Source organism: Haliotis cracherodii, unplaced genomic scaffold, assembly GCF_022045235.1.
Source record: "Haliotis cracherodii isolate W230 unplaced genomic scaffold, xgHalCrac1.p SCAF_3, whole genome shotgun sequence".
NCBI classification, from domain to species: Eukaryota; Metazoa; Mollusca; class Gastropoda; order Lepetellida; family Haliotidae; genus Haliotis; species Haliotis cracherodii.
In genome coordinates this window covers 63,594,858-63,613,126 of record NW_027266286.1, presented here as the reverse complement: position 1 = coordinate 63,613,126, position 18,269 = coordinate 63,594,858, and the positions used below count along the sequence as shown (strand labels likewise).

At 40.2% G+C, this 18,269-nt stretch overlaps 3 protein-coding genes across 3 annotated transcripts in view; 1 reads left to right on the top strand and 2 right to left on the bottom strand.

Moving 5' to 3' along the window:
• The window catches only part of LOC139475601 (uncharacterized), a 69,204-nt gene that overhangs the window by 2,328 nt on the left and 48,607 nt on the right, over window positions 1-18,269 (top strand). The window lies entirely within an intron of this gene.
• Window positions 9,219-10,394, bottom strand: LOC139474036 (uncharacterized). The gene has a single exon (XM_071256892.1). The coding sequence runs from the start codon at window positions 10,392-10,394 to the stop codon at window positions 9,219-9,221; it is 1,176 nt and encodes a 391-aa protein (XP_071112993.1).
• Window positions 13,545-15,570, bottom strand: LOC139474035 (uncharacterized). The gene is made up of 2 exons (XM_071256890.1): window positions 15,565-15,570; window positions 13,545-14,978 (listed from the first exon to the last, which is right to left on the bottom strand). Exons 1-2 carry the CDS (start codon window positions 15,568-15,570, stop codon window positions 13,545-13,547), a joined length of 1,440 nt encoding a protein of 479 aa, XP_071112991.1.

Sequence of the window (18,269 nt, the reverse complement as noted above, 5' to 3'; positions counted from 1 at the left end):
GTTGCCATTTTAGAAATCTACAAGTACATCCATGGTAATAAAGGGAGACCCGCGTCTGAAAAATGTTATTATTTCTGTTCGCAAAATTATGAAGAAAATGACCATACAACATATTCCTCGCCCTACTTTGCAGGTTCCGTCAGTCTGTCTCACAGTCCATGAAACATACTATTTCGCCTTAGTGAAACAAGTCTAGATTTTCCACAAGTTGTCTCTCGCACAGTCTCCGAACCATATTATTTTCCCTTCCGCCCAGCCCTTTCCATAATACAAAAGCCCTAAATGAAGCAAGTCTAGATTTTCATCAGGTTTAGGATCCCCCATATACCTATTAAATTCAAAAGTATGTATTTGTTTCTATTAAAATGATATATTTTCAGAGATTAAGCGTTAGTGTAAGGTTCCCTCTGCAGCTCAGCGTTTATACAGCACATCTCACGCAACGTTCATGCTAAAACAGACTAACTACTTATGTAGCTGAAAGTGATACGCACTATCTGTAGCAGAATGATCACATTTGTTTGAATTTGTTATCTGAAAATTTCCTGATCATGAAAATGTATGTGACCAACTGATACAGTGATTTTTGCTAAAACAGAATCTCTAATCAACAATAATATGCTTCTAAAGTTGTACAAATCGTGGGATCGTTTGTGGTGTAGTTCCCCAACACAAATGTAAGGGTTTTCCTTTTACATTAAGCTGACATAAAGTGAAATACTGTTCAACGGGGCGTCAGACCCAACTCATTCAACTTTAATAGGTTACGGTTAAAAAGCACAACACGATCTCATTCTAAGACCCGCCCATATTCAATTAAATGTGGCTGTTATATTGCTGAATTATTTCAGAATCCGAATAATACCCGTCACGGTATGGAAAAGGGAGGGTCTTTAATATACCAGCAAACACCAATGTGTTCATACGTGAAAGAAATGGATATAGCTGGAAGCGATTCATAAGCAGTCTTCCTTGTTGCACACAGTGATTTGATTGGACATACTCTCAATACATGTCACTGTTGCTGTCTGCACGCAGCACGATCATGCTTGGCACGTTTACAAGGCTTCCTGGTATACGATATTGATCTGTAGCAGCGCATTCATGTCGAAAGAGGCGACTAAGGGGATCGGGTGGTCACACTCACTGACTTGGCTGAACGTCAGTTTCAGATTAATTTGAACTAACCCAGTCGCATTTCTCAAAGCAAACTCAGCCAAAAGTAGGCTGTGATTTTACCTCTGAGGTTGAGAAAGATCGCAGTGAATTTTTGTTCGTGATCTAAGCGGCATTTGCGAGGAATTCAACTTTGAACTCAGCTTGTTACGAGAAATGCATTTTGCTTAATCGTCTGAAATGTGAGTAAAAAGTCAACTTCCCTAGGCAAGGGAGTTAACTAACTATGAAAGTCCAGGTGCCACCCTTGCCGAACTAGGCTGGTATTATGGAGTTACGTTTTGGCTGGACTAACGAGTCTATGCATAGTCCAATCAAAATCGCGCAACGAAATCGAAATCCGGTTCGTAAACTTCAGTGCAGATTTCGGTCGATTGCAGGATTTGCAAAGCATGTGCACCGCAAACTCGTTTTCAACAGATATTTGATGTACTTCGCCGATGTAAGGCCCGTTTTATCACAAATGAATATAGATCTTGATGATCGATCAGATCTTCTTGACTGGGCGCCACCATTTTGTTGAAACAAATGCAAGTGATGGAATCGGATTGGTCCATAGAAGGGTCTAAAGGCTTAGAAGGGACATAACTCGTAATAACCACTGGTGGCGCTACGATCGAGCCCAGGAATTCCAACCTAGTTCGGCAAGGGTGGCAAATGAGCTTTTAAAGTCAGATAACTCTTTTGCCTCGGGAAGATAGCAACTTGTGTGAGTCAAGTCAAAGAAGTTTATTGTACAAAAGGCCACCGGCCCATATACAAGAAAGAGTTACGCATGTAGATACAATTACATTTGTTACACATTGGGATATACACGTTGTTTGATTAATTCATTTCTTTTGGCTCATGCATGCTTAATATAAAGAGAACGATTTAATATATTTGATTCGTTCTTTGTCGTCAGCATAACTACAAAGGCGTTTATCGGTGACATTGCTATTAAATAATCTTTTATATATTTCTTTCGGAGATCATTGTAAAATGGACAGACAAACACAAAATGAATTTCATTTTCTATCTCTAGCTTACACAATGGACAAATTCTTTTCATTTTTTCAATGGACAGTTTTCTTCCTTCATTTACAAATAGGTCTAGCAAACCAAGTCGATATTTAATTAACTGTTTTCTTAAGTTTTCCGTAGTGAGTACTGATAAATATATTTCTGGTTGAAGTAAAGTCTTGAAAGTTTTGTAATATTCATAACGCGAACTATCCTCTAAAGTGGAGTGCCATTCTTGGTTGAACATATTTATAGACCGATTCCGAAATTCATTAAGAAACATATTTACATTTCCAACTGACTGACATAGCCATATAAAACCAAAACCATGCGAAAATAAAAGATTTCTTATATGCGATGTCCAAGTATTCTTTCCCATGTTATCTAAATGTAGAAGCATGTTATAGGATAATTTGGGGAGACGTTGTTCATGCATATGAAGAATTTTAAACCAGTATTTTAAACATCTGATCTGAGAATTAATATATAATGGGTATCTACCACATTCACCATAAACCATGCAATTTGGTGTAGAAGATCCGACAAAGAAACTTTTTACATGCTAATAAATGAACCTTCTCTAAACAGTCATAACGTTGAAATCCCCATACTTCAGAACCATACAATAAAATTGGTTGTATCTGGGTATCGAAAAGCTTAAAGAAGATATTAGGTGACATCGATCCCACTTTATGAGAAATAGACGTTACACTTATTAAAGCTTTCTTTGCACGCAAGGACAAGTCAAGGGCACATTTTTTCCAATTCATTGTGTGTGAGAACCAGATTCCTAAATAAGTGTAGTGATCTACTATATTGACTAACTGACCATCGAATGACCATCTCTCTTTCGACGCTATTGGACCACCTTTTCTGAAGATCACAATTTTAGTTTTTTCCAAGTTTACGGATAATTTCCATTCTTTGGTGTACGTACTTAAAATATTTAATTGCCTTTGAAGACCGACAACAGTATCTGACACTAAAATGACATCATCTGCGAAAAGTAGCATTAGTATTTCTATCCAATCTGGGAACATTTGGATACCATGTTTACCACTGGCAGCTATTTCGTAATATAATTCATTAATGAAAAATGAAAATAAGATCGGACTCAAAATACAGCCTTGTCTTAGGCCCAAAGGACAATCAAAGAAATCTGTTAAACTATCCCCACAACGAACACATGATCTCACATTAGAATACATTGATTTTAGAATAGTAAACATTTTCCCACGTAAACCAGCTTTTCGTAGACATGTCCATAGCTTAAAGCGATTGACAGAATCAAAAGCCTTTTTAAAATCTACAAATGCTACATACAGTTTATGCTTACGCCGTGACAAGGTTTTTTGAATAAGTGCATATAGTGTAAATACATGATCTACGGTGGAATAACTTTTTCTGAAGCCAGCTTGAAATTCAGGAATCTTATCACGCATGGTCGCCCATTTTGAAATTCTATTGTTTAATATTGTAGTAAATACTTTTCCTAAAATGCTCATTAATGAAATGCCTCTATAGTTATCTGGGTCACTCCTGTCTCCTTTTTTATGCAGGGGGATTATTATAGCACATGACCAATTGCTTGGGAAAACACCATTTTCAAATAGCTTATTAAAACATTTGCAAAGAAAAGGCATAACTTCAAACTTAGAACACTTCAACATTTCGATAACTACATCATCAGGACCAGCTGCTTTTCCCTTCTTGAGGTGATTTATCGCATCTAATATTTCGTTTTCAACAATGGGTGAATCTAGCAGAACTTCATCAACATCCGTGTTGCTTTCACTAAAATCATTTTGCATATCATCAGTTGCCATAGTGAATATTGCATCATTTGAAAAAACCTTCTTAAAATGACTAAGCCACTGCGACTTTGTTATGTCATCTGTAGCAGAAGATCTATTCTTAGTCCAGGGTGCTTACCTTTTCCATGAACAACTGGTGTCTTCAATGATTTTTAGTGATCCATTCATATACGTTTCACGGCAATACTGCTGTTAAGTCAATTTCCTGGCAGTGTGGAGGGGCATATGACGAGGTTCCAGATTGCGTGATCGCACCTTGTATTTTTATTTCTAAAAATATGTTATATTCCTTCGGGGTTTTATTTGCCTCTAAGACGACAATTAATAAACCACTTAGCTCTTTGTTATATATTAAACATATTTTAAGCACAAACTCTGCATCTTATCATGATCCGCTTATCCAAGGTATCGGAATAAATTATGTTAAAAAAAGACACTTAATAACCTTGGCCAGCCGCTTCAGGTGAAAGCGGACGTATCTTGTTCCGACGTCCGCGCTTTGTCGCCCCTCCCGTATATTCTTTATGCTATATTTCTTCTGCGAGAAAATCACGATCTTAAGTTCGGTACCCCGGAGTCGATGTTCAGGTAGGCATACAGAAGCTGGTTAGGTAACAGGTGGCTTGATTCGATATCGTGGTAACTTGTAACCTGTGTAGGTTTGTAATACCTTCTGTATATTTAGATCGGGTCGGCTGTGTATTAGATCTAGACTGACTCACGCTGTGTGGGTTCAACTTTTTATGCCTTAGTAATTTAGTATGGTGGTTATGATCTCTTGTTAATAAATTCCTTACCCATCACTTTTATCTATGTCAGTGTGCCTGTATTTGTATATTTTTCGACGTGTATATAATCACGTTCGCTCCAAACCATTAGTTAAGCACCGCGACAATAGGAAAATACCAACTGTCCTGCAATTCCCCGAAGGCACAGTTTAGTGAATTATTGCATCGCCAGGTTGTATAAGTTCAGATTCTTTATGAAAGGCTACACTGCTCAAAATACACTTTTGAAAAAGACAATGGAGTGCGCTTGCTCATGTTTACAACATATAGTTATTGTTTTTTACTGCATCAATAACACGTCAATAGACAGACTGGTTTTATTCATATACACAAGTATCTTGTTCCTTCAAATGTCAATTTGATGACTATAGCAAGGATGACTGAACTGGTGCATGACATAAGCAACGAGTATTTATCATAAGAAGAGAAGTTATAGTAACATAAGGGAATGTATTTCTTGTCACAGTCTGCAGGGGCAGGACAAACTACGCATGTATTGCTGAAAGTAATACGCACTATCTGTAGCAGAATGATCACATGCTTTCATGCCCTTTTTGTAATGCAAAAGACCTAAATGAAGCAAGGCTAGATTTTCATCAGGTCCAGGATCCCCATCTCACGGGGGCTCCTTTTCAGTTCAAAAGAATTTATTTGTTTCTATCAAAATAATATATTTTCAGAGATTAAACGTCAGTCTAAGGTTACCTCTGCAGCTCAGCGAGGACATCGTACAAGGTTTACCCGTTTATACAGCGCATCTCACACAATGCTAAAACAGACTAACTACTCATGTAGCTGAAAGTGATAAGCACCATCTGTAGCATACTGATCACATTTGTTTGAATTTGTCATCCGAAAATTTCCTGATCATGAAAATGTATTTCTGGTGGGATATTTCAAACCTTTTAACCTGGTAGGCTATTCTGAATAAGGATCTTAAAACATATAATTTCTCTGATGTAAGAAGCGATTGGAGGTAGAATGACTCTTTAAAAAATTCAGTCACTATCGCTTTGCGTCTTTGCTGCAATATATCAATAAAAGCTTAGTATCGCCTGTCCTGTGTAATCCAGGCAAAATCAAATCTCGAATGAAACAGAAGATTTCTAACAAAAGACGTATAGTTCAATCTGTCGTCATGATACTTGTACTTTTGTACAATTCTCTCGGATACGACCATCTTCCATATCCATAATTTTACAGTTACCAATATTTAATACGCTCGTTTAGCACTAAGCAACAAGATAACTTCACATAAATAAAACACTACATTGTTATATATCTATTTATTTACTGCAAGAAATGTATAATAGTTAACTCACACTTGCTCAACATCATTTCTGTACTTGAATCCCCAAATGTCTGGCCTATGTGTTAATTTTGGAAGAATTTTTGAATCAAATATACGTTAAGTAAACGAAAAGGATAGGTTTAGGTATGTCCAAAACATATGCATTATTAGGAAAATTACTTTGTTAGCCTGTACAGCTTCAATGTCATTGGCCTTGGACCGAACCATTCTGGATGAAATCACAAAACCAAGTTATTTGTATTAATTTGAAAGTGATATAAAATTATTCTCATAATCTCACCACAGTGGAACAGAACAATATTGGACTTCTTCCCCCAATTACGACAAAATGTATATAAAATATCTAGTTGTATTTGGAAAACGGTGTCTGCCATGAGTACATCATCAACTAATGACACTATCTCCATGTCGGATTTTGACTGGTCTAAAATACATCTTTTGGGAGTTGTCATACATGTAAGATACTAATTACTAGTAATTGATGAAAAATATATTACATAGTCCTGGATTAAATATACAACCTTGAAACCCTCGATTCTCTGTACAGAATGGACTGCTTCATTCTCATACATATTTCAAATGATACAAAATACTGTACCGTGTCACCCGTTGCACGAAAACAGGTGCAAAATGTTCTATCGATCAACGAGATCGAAGGTCTTACGATAAATGATGCATAGAATCTTCCATTTGGTGTATCTAAATATTTGTTCATGCTTGTAATACAAATATATATCTTTGGTAGATTAATGTTTACTCAAATGCCTGAGATTCGTGAATTGTATTATCTTCATCAGTCCTGTTGTATAATCATTTTTTTAGCATTTTGCCCTTTTCACTGAAAAGAAGTTTTGGCGTATTGGAATATTGGGTGAAGCGTAAATGTAAGTAGTGAATGTCTGACATATTCTCGGGAATATATAAATTTTGATTTCCAACGTCTAATTCTTTAATGTGAGTTATACATTCGAGTATGTACACTCTTCAAAAAAAGAAACGCACATGTAGATTTTTAGCTAATTTATTGTAGTCGATATATTTTATATAACATCATAGATACAAATATGAAATTTTGAGGCTCGATAGTCACATATTGTCGTTGTACACAGGCATTGAAAACTGTTTTCATTGTCATTGTCATGTCACATAAGGCCACAAGGTTGCGCTGAACTCAGTACCTCGTGTGACCGCCCTGGGCAGCAATCATAGCTCTACATCTCCTCGGCACTGACTAGATAAGGGTACGAATTCTGTCCTGCAGAATTGTGCGCCATTCTGCCTGTAATGGCCAGTTGCGAGAGTGTCTGCGGCGTGTTCTGACGTTGACGTACACGTCGATCGAGTTCACCCCACAGGTGTTCGATTGGTTTGAGATCTGGAGATCTCGACGGCCAGGGCAAGTCATTGATGTTGATATTATGAGGTTGCCTACCATGGCACGAACTGTGTGCGGTTGAGCGCTGTCTTGTTGAAACAACTCCCTCTGGTGGTCAATAATTGGAAGAAAGTGAGGTTTGTAGAATTTGATTCAGGTACCGATTTGCTGTCAAATGTCCCTGAACCACAACCAAATCAGATCTCGTGGTGTAGGATATGGTCCCCCACATCAGGACACTACCGATACCGAAATTGTCGAATTCACTTTCACAATGTGGAGCAAAACGCTCATTTCAACGACGATAAACCCGTTGTCTTCCACCTCGCCGGTGAAGTCGAAATCGTGATTCATCGCTAAATCACACTCGTCTTCAGTTTCTAAATTTTAAAGCTGTAAGGTATGGCACCAACGCAAGCGTCGCTGTCGATGGATCTGTTGCAAAACAGGGACGATAACTGGTCTTCTGGGTCGGATTCCAGACTCGCGAAGATGGTTCCTGGGAGTCTGGTCCGATATCCTCCTCAAACCAGGGATGTGTGCTGTAGTCTCCGTAGCTGTCGCATTGCGATGACGTAGATGGAACCGTCGAATGTAGCTGTAACCGGGGGTGTTGATGAATAACACAGGTCGTTATTTGTCGTGAGGATTTATTATCAGATAATACAGACGCCCTGAAACATATTAAATGTAAAGATATATATACACGTAAATATATATGTATGTTATTATACACAACCATAGATATATAAAAGCACATCACATTATATTCATTCACATCGTCACACCGACGACATCATAGAAATAGATAGAACTCTTGCTTTCAACAAATGCATTGAAGGATGTGTTATTACTTACAATAACTATATATACATTGGTATCCCTATACATGTGTAATAACATGATAAATACAATTAATTAATTTCATTAAATACAAGCATACCCTGTAGGTGAAACTGGGGCGGGAACTGTGTCACCAACGCAATTGACAGGACTTATGGTGCCTGCATCTAAATACAAATACAAAGACAAATATACTTACTTAGGTAAAACGGGTTACCTTAGAAAACATGAATTATGTGTTACATTATACATAAATAACATTGTCATAAGCAAACACATACATCATAAATACATACCCACTCGCTCATTCATTCTCAAATGAAACATTTAGGAAAGGTGTAGATATACAGTGCTAACCTAGTTACAACATTTACATGGCTGCAATTATATGACTACATGTAATGACCTACCTAAATATGTATTAAGACTGTGTAACACTACAGCTGATTACACAAATAGATGCAAGTACATTATAACAATACGTATAGAAACATTACTAACCTATTTGGACGGTCTCAGTTGGAAATACTACACAGAGCAGAAATTTGTTATTCGCATGGTCAAGGTGTAGTGGCTGGTGTGCAGGTTAAATGCTGGGTGTTAGTATTTGAAACAAGGCCAATCAGGCGCAAGCTGTACTAAACAAAGGACCGACCCAAGCTACCTACTCTACCCCACAACCAGTAGAAGTTAAAAGAAAAGAAAACTCCACGTAGAGAACAAGTCGTTACGCAGAGCTGTTAAATACAGCAGCCATACAGGTTTATTTCATTTTATTCAACATAATAAAAGGTTAAAACACCATTTCATTACAAAACATTATATGTATACAAATAGATAAAATACAGAAAATATGCATAAATACAACACTGCCACACACTTCCCTCCACTACGAAATGATGTCCTCATCATTTAATCCTACCAGTCACAATATCCAGGATTGCATCAGATACTCGATGTGACTGATCAGAAAAACTTGCTGTATCGAGGAGGGTGTTGAGATAATTGGCTCTCGTTAGCCAGTCCGGCTGTGCAATGGCTGACAGAACATAGTCTCCACTTGTCATCCACTGTGGTTGTGTCCGCTGTCGATTAGACCGTCGAGGTTGGGGGACAGGTGGCGTAGATGACCTTACACCAGAATGAGAGTTAGGATCTTCAGGATGAGTGAGTGATTCACTCGAGGGTAGTTCCTCCTGAGCATCCCTTGTGTCCTCCTCTTGATCTGCTTCAGTGACTGCAGTCATCTCATCATTCTGATTCTCTTCTACTGCTGCTGCTTCAGGTGGCCTATCAGCTGTAAAAACAGCTGACTCTGAAGATTCTGAGGATTCATGGGAGAGATATGCGATATAATCATCCTCACTTTCTGTTTCACAATCAGATCCTGGTCTGTCTGCATCAGCCTCGTCAACTGGGATGGTCACAGTCGGTGCTAAAGTCCTCTGTCGTGGTCTTGCTGTTGGTGTTGGAGTTGCTGGATGTACTTTCCTTGGATGCGGTGTGGGTGGCTCTTGGTTCTCAGGCTGTGGGATGGATCCAATTGGAAGTAACAAGTTCCTGTGTAATGTCCGCTTCCGTCCTTCTCCACACTCCTTACCAACTGTATACACTGGTATGGATGGATTCGGCTGGGCAAGCACAATGTACACATCTGTTTCCCATTTGTTGGCCAACTTGTGTCTACCATCAAAAGCCACTACCTTGACAAGTACTCGGTCGCCTAATGCTAGAACAGCAGCTCTAGCCTTCAGGTCATAGTACTTCTTCTGCTTACTGCGTGACTTCGTAGCTGCACTGGAAGCAATGTTGTAAGCTTGACTGAGTCTTTCCCGAAGTTCCTTGGTGTACTTATTGATGGACTTGGACTTACTTGGCTCCATGTCTAACCCAAATGCTACATCAACAGGCAACCGAGGATGCCGTCCATACATCAGAAAGAAGGGAGACAACTCTGTAGACTCATGTCGGGTACAATTATAAGCATGGACCAGTGGTCCAACATGGACTTTCCAATTCCTTCTGCTGTCAGGATCAAGTGTGCCGAGCATGTTGCATAAAGTACGGTTGAAGCGCTCACACATTCCATTTCCCATCGGATGGTAAGGCGTGGTCTGTGACTTGTCTATCTTGAGCAACTGACATAGTTCCTGCATGAGCTTCCCTGTGAAATTAGCTCCCTGGTCTGAGTGTATGCGTTTCGGTATTCCGTAGTGAACAATAAAGTTGTTGAAAAAGACCTCTGCTGTTGTTCTTGCAGTCATGTTCTTTGTTGGATAAGCCTGGGCATATCGGGTAAAATGATCTGTCACCACGAGAATATGTTGTTGGCCTCCTTTCGACGGTTCCAGGGTCAGGAAATCCATGCATACAAGCTCCAAGGGTTGCGATGTTACAATGCTAACCAATGGTGATCTTCCAGCAGATGGAGTCTTTCTTCGTAGACAAGATACACAGTTCTGAACATGTGCTTCAACATCTCGAGTCATACCAGGCCAGTAAAATCTCTCACGTATCAGCGATGTAGTCCTTTCCCTTCCTGGATGTCCAATATTGTCATGGAGTGATCGTAATGCTGCGATGCGGCACTGAATTGGAAGAACCAACTGGTCCTGCTCTTCTCCATCTTTCATAGTAATTCGATAAAGAACTCCTCTCTTCAATCTTAGCTGCTGGTATATCTTGACAAGGGCTATGAGATTGGCATCATCTGTAAATGGTATTCTGTCGCACCTTGTCTTGTCCCTTAAGTGTCCAATGACAGTAGCCAGGGCTTGGTCCTTACCCTGAGCTCTCCTCCATTCTCTAATATTGGCTTCACACTTATCATCAGTGATCATCAGATTGTCATCATCATCCACATCATCATCGACTGAGACACAAAGACTCTCAATGTAGTTAGGTGTAGTGAGCGCATTGCAGATGGCTTTTACAGAGTCCAAATTGACCTGGTCCAGCTGTGAGGGATTTGATGGAGTCGGAAGTCGTGAGAGTGTATCTGCATCAGTATTAGCTTTCCCAGGCCGGTACTTGATGGAGAAGTTGTAATTAGAGAGAGATGCGAGCCACCTATGACCAGTGGCATCAAGTCTTGCTGATGTAAGGACGTAAGTTAATGGGTTGTTATCCGTCACAACAACAAAGTCATTGCCATACAGGTAGTCATGGAATTTCTCTGATACTGCCCACTTCAAACACAGGAACTCAAGCTTGTGCGCAGAGTAATTCCTTTCAGATGGCTTCAATCCTCTACTGGCATAGGCTATGACTCGCTGCTGATCGTTCTGGTGTTGATAAAGAACTGCTCCCAGACCTTGGGTGCTTGCATCTGTGTGCAATTCAAATGGCTGGTGGAAGTCGGCATATCCTAGGACTGGCGGCCTGGAAGGCCTGTTCTTGTGCAGCTCTCCACTCCCACTCGGTCTGCTAATGTTGCCGTCTCTTGGACTTCTTTGTTGCAGTCTTAGGCATCAGAATAGATAAAGGCCTTGCAATCTTAGAGAAATTTTGCACGAACTTCCGGTAATATCCAGCGAAGCCGAGAAACTTCCTGATATCTTCTGGATTGGTAGGTGTTGGCCAATTTCGTATTTTTTCCACTTTATCTGGGTCTGCCTCGATTCCATCAGCGCTGATAATGTAGCCCACATACTTGACCTTTCGTTTGAAGAACTTACACTTTTTGGGTGCAAGTTTTAATCCACAGTCACGGAGGCGCTTTAGAACTCTTTCAAGACGCTCCAGGTGTTCTTCATATGTACGAGAAAATATGATCAGATCATCCAAGTATATGAGACAGATTTGGAGATGTAATCCATCCAAGCACTGCTCCATAAGACGCTGGTAGGTTGCCGGGGCGTTGGAGAGTCCAAAGGGCATTCTGTTATACTCATAGAATCCCAAAGGTCCTACTGTGAAGGCTGTCCGTTCTTTGTGGCACTCCTCAATTTCCACCTGATGGTACCCACTCTTCATGTCCAGGACTGTAAAGTATTTCATTCCTCTTAGACAATCCAGCATCTCCTCAATTCTCGGCAGAGCATATGAATCCTTGATTGTGTGATTATTCAACTGTCTGAAGTCGATGCATATCCTCAGCTTTCCATCTTTCTTGCGAGCTAATACCACATTAGATGCCCAAGGGCTATGCGACTTTCGGATGACTCCTGCAGATAACAGTTGATGCAAGTGAGTCCGGACTTCATCATACATAGCTGGCGGTATCCGTCGATGTCTTTGCTTGAATGGTCGTTCATCATCTAGTTCTATATGGTGGCGAACAAGGGAAGTACATCCTAGATCCTCATCATCTTTGGAGAAGATGTCCTGAAACCTTGTAATTAATTCAAGTCCCAAACCAACTTCATCAGTAGAGAGTCCTTCCTGTTCCATCTCAATATTCTTCAATATGGAGGCAGAGTCTACAGATGTACCACAAGGTGGGTCCTGAAGAGTTACAGGTTGCAGCTCACACAATAGGGCATGGGGAGGAACAACTATAGTACGTGTGGTCACGTTGAAGAGATGAACTTCCACAATATCCGGACGACCATCGTAAGAAATGACAGTTGGGGCAATGTCTATGTCTTTGCTGATGCTTGACTTTGGAGTAGGTTGCATTAAAGCACAAAGTCTGGGTGATCTAACTCCTTTGGCAACTTGTCCTTGAATTGATGCTGTGCTGTTAGACGGTATCAATATATTCTTGTCCTCCACACTCTTAACTAGACCTAACCTCCAGTCATTGCGTAGTAATTCCCGTTCCTGTAGGGTCATGGTCCTGTAGGTAAGGTACCAAGGCGTTTGTAAGGCTGCCTTTTGCAAGTACTTGACTCCATAGATGTGCTTACAGTTTTCCATCAGACAATTCAGTATGTTTGTTCCTAACAGTACTGGTACATGTGCATTATATCTGGTGTCGGGTATTATTAGGAAAAGGCATGGTACTGGTTTTGCATTATCTATTCCACCTCCAACAGACTTAATCCCAACTTCAATGAAGCCTTTGTAAGGTAGGTTTTCTCCTCCAGCACATTCAATATCCAACATGTCACAAAGTGGCTCCAAGGAAATGTATTTTAAGTGTTTATCATAAAATGATTCTGATATCACAGAGACAGTAGCTCCGGTATCCAGTAAGGCACGGGTCTGAACATTATCAACTGTGATGTATGCTTCATTTGCATGTCCAACAAGTCCATCTGGCAGCGTGCCCCTGGGGTTCTTCGATGAGCCTAATGGTGACCCCTTCCCATAGGCCCTTGCCAGTTTAAAGGTCGACGAAGGTGATCTAGTCTGACTCTACATCCCGATGCTATGTGGCCAGGGTACCCACATCTATAGCATATCGGTTCTTGGTAGTCCTCCTGATCCCAATATGGTGGTGTGGAATAGGCTCCAGTAGACTTAGTCCTTCCTTGGCCGACGCGGCTATCCTTGGCATAGCTTGGGTAATCTTTGGGTGAACTTCTATCCTCATACCTTGTTTGAAACCTTCTGTCTCCATAGCTTCCAGAATGGTAAGCAGCACTCGTGGACTCATCACGTTGTTCATTTCCTGCATAAGTGTTTCTGGTATGGACGTTGTTACCTGATGGAGCTGGGTGAGGTGGGTACTCCCGGGCATGGCCCTTCCCTCTTCTGTTGCTCCCAAAAGACATATCTTGCCTTGCTTGGAATGTCTGGTGTTGATATAACTGGGCTGTGTCCTGTCGTTTCCTGATGTCAGACACTTCCACTCGTAATTGATCTATGGTGGATGTCAGGGTCTCAAGGTCATTCTTTGAAACTGGTTCAACTGGGATAGCCATTTTAGCTGAAACATTGCACTTCTTTGTTTCCGACTTGGATAGTCCCCGCTTCATGTCGTACTCTAATTCCCGTAAGGAGATTCGTAGCTCATCAAAACTAGCTAGTGAGCCAAACTTGTGTCCAGATATAGCCTTCATTGTTGGTTTCAGACCACTCCAGAACATGTTTCTCAGCATCTCATCCTGTTCCTTCATGGGAATTGTATGGTGCTCAGTGATCTGTGATAGGAGGTGTTCCAGGCGGCAGCCCCAACTAGCAACATCTTCATCCTCCGTCTGGGTTGCACTATAGAGCTGTGCCATGAGGGTTTCCCTGCGCCTAACTGTGCCATAAATACTTTGGAGCTTCGAAAGTAAATCCTTGGTAGAAGCTGTAGATCCAAGTCTCATCGCAACTCTAGCAGCCTCCCCCTTGAGAGATCTGCGGACAGCCTGATCTATAACATCTGAGGTATAGCACTTGGACTGAAATAAACAATCAACTTCATAGGTCCAGAGGTCGAAAGGAGCATCCTTTCCTGTCTCATCTCCACTAAACAGAGGTAACTTTGGGAATTGGTGATAAGCCACAGCTTGGGCTTTGCCTTCCACTCCTGGAGGTGGCACCGACTGTCCATGTAGACTTGGCTCTTCCTCTATCAAGGGCCCCGCTTGCTGTGCCATTCCTTGGATCCATGCCTTCAGGTCCTCTGGTGATTGGTCCTTGGGCTCCATACCAAGCTTCCTGAACAGATTAGCCACAGGCTCCAATTCATCCTCCTTAAATTCCATGATCACAGAGAACAGGGACCACGAGTAGCAAAGTAAATAAAGTACCAAAAAAATATGCAGATGGGTAAACCCACGAAGTCGAATTGTCTTGAGTGGGAAAGGTAGAAATGTCGATTCAGAAGAAAATAGCGTGGAAAAATGGAGGCTATAGACAAATAACTTTGCACGTTATGCAACAGAAATACTGACAACTACTCGTTGTCCTTCGGCCATGGATGTCGGTGTACATGTGTAACGGACGCGTGAATGCGGACACGAAGAAAAAAACAAACAAACATGAGCAACCTGATAATTGTACTATTCCCCAACAATGACTAAGTATCTTAGGTACGCTACGCTGCAATGAGTCAGTGGTAAATGTTTATCTGGTTAGTATGAGGGGGATTATGCAATGGTAGGTGCCAAAGTGAAGTGCTCGTCTAGTTCGTCATAAACTTACAAGTACACGCAAATGTATCTTACTTTACCTCTATGACAAGTAACAACTATATTTGGTAATGGTATAACCAAATAGGACCTGGAAGAATACTTGCTTCAATGGGGTAACCAAGTGTGGTTAATGGTTAAATATGTTAAATTATCTGTCAGCTAAATTGATTTTAATGCCTTAACCATTTAAGGTTTTCGTTTGTTTTAGGTAAAGGGTGCTATAAGCAAGTGGGGAAGGATTCACAGACATCATTGATTCACACACAACTTTCAAACAAAAAAATACATAAACAACCTATTTATTTATTAAATAATCTAACCAAAGGTACAAAGGGTAATCACATATTCACACCAACACGTTGAAATATATAAACATCAACTTAATACATGTTTATTGGGATGAGTGCTGATGTTATCCTTGAACGGGTACCCGCAAAATATAAACTGAGCTAAACTAAGCTAAACTAAACTTAACTGAGTTGAGCTAAGCTAAACCAAACTAATCTAAACTAAACTAAACTAAACAGAGCTGAGCTGAGCTGAGCTGAGCTGAGCTAAACTAAACTAAACTAAACTAAACTAAACTAAACTAAACTAAACTAAACTAACATGAAAAAACAAGCCGGCATGTGCATTTCTCCAGTATATAGGCCTTTACGTAAATCAATATTTACAGATTTGTCAATCACTTGTGACAGCAGAGGAAGTCAAAGTCTATACACCAAACAACAGTTCATGTGGTCTTGGCTGTGTACTGTACACTGTAGACCAGGTCTGTAGTATCACATCTGAGGTGCGTCCTCTATCCAACGTTGGTGGTACGTCACTGATAAATCCTCACTGGGGGCTCCATTTGTAACCGGGGGTGTTGATGAATAACACAGGTCGTTATTTGTCGTGAGGATTTATTATCAGATAATACAGACGCCCTGAAACATATTAAATGTAAAGATATATATACACGTAAATATATATGTATGTTATTATACACAACCATAGATATATAAAAGCACATCACATTATATTCATTCACATCGTCACACCGACGACATCATAGAAATAGATAGAACTCTTGCTTTCAACAAATACATTGAAGGATGTGTTATTACTTACAATAACTATATATACATTGATATCCCTATACATGTGTAATAACATGATAAATACAATTAATTAATTTCATTAAATACAAGCATACCCTGTAGGTGAAACTGGGGCGGGAACTGTGTCACCAACGCAATTGACAGGACTTATGGTGCCTGCATCTAAATACAAATACAAAGACAAATATACTTACTTAGGTAAAACGGGTTACCTTAGAAAACATGAATTATGTGTTACATTATACATAAATAACATTGTCATAAGCAAACACATACATCATAAATACATACCCACTCGCTCATTCATTCTCAAATGAAACATTTAGGAAAGGTGTAAATATACAGTGCTAACCTAGTTACAACATTTACATGGCTGCAATTATATGACTACATGTAATGACCTACCTAAATATGTATTAAGACTGTGTAACACTACAGCTGATTACACAAATAGATGCAAGTACATTATAACAATACGTATAGAAACATTACTAACCTATTTGGACGGTCTCAGTTGGAAATACTACACAGAGCAGAAATTTGTTATTCGCATGGTCAAGGTGTAGTGGCTGGTGTGCAGGTTAAATGCTGGGTGTTAGTATTTGAAACAAGGCCAATCAGGCGCAAGCTGTACTAAACAAAGGACCGACCCAAGCTACCTACTCTACCCCACAACCAGTAGAAGTTAAAAGAAAAGAAAACTCCACGTAGAGAACAAGTCGTTATGCAGAGCTGTTAAATACAGCAGCCATACAGGTTTATTTCATTTTATTCAACATAATAAAAGGTTAAAACACCATTTCATTACAAAACATTATATGTATACAAATATATAAAATACAGAAAATATGCATAGATACAACACTGCCACACAGCGATCCTGTGCTGGGGTGGTAACTCTTGGTCTGCCGGTTCTCGGGCGGTCTGCAGTGGAGTTGAACTGTGTGTATCGGCCACAAAGGCGCAAATGGTGCTGCGGTGGACGTTGAAGTGGCGTACAACTGAAGACTGCGATTCCCTCTTTAGTTACATCCTATGGCGATTTTCCGATCGGCAGCGCTGAGTCTCGGCATTTTCGAACTTGAAAAATGTTGACAACTGAATGACAAATTTTTCGCTTATGCTTGCCTTTTTATAGCCACTACCACGAGTTACGAATGCCATAACTTGTACGTGCATTTTGCTTACTGTTTTCCTCCATGACATTTTTGGACAAGTGTGAAAGACATTGCAAATCTTCAATGGCTGCGTTTTGACGCTCCGTTTGTCGAATATCAGGCCACCGACATTTTCCAATAACATATATCCAATATATATACCGTATTCTTTGTGCAGTCGGGTTCAATTAACTACATACTGCCTGTGCGTTTCTTTTTTCTTTTCTGTTGAAGAGTGTATAGGTTTCAGAAGGTTTTTGTCAGCGAATGATTTGTGTACATTTGTTAAGACTGTTTTGACAAAGGTGTCGCCTGTGTAGATGTGTTTAGGCGAAAGTGAGTGAGTGAGTGAGTATAGTTTTACGCCGCTTTTAGCAATATTCCAGCAATATCACGGCGGGGGACACCAGAAATGGGCTTCACACATTGTACCCATGTCGGGAATCGAACCCGGGTCTTCGGCGTGACGAGCGAACGCTTTAACCACTAGGCTACCCGACCGCCCCGTTTAGGCGAAAGGGGACAATGTGACACGTACCATTTAAAACGCACTTCGTATGCATATGTCCTTTCGGTATAACAGTTCGCTTTACGATATGTACACACGCGATGTATTTAATGTCTACACACGAGACGAACGTTTGCTCTTAGCTCATTTTAGTTTTTTCAGTTGTATATGCATCGATTGT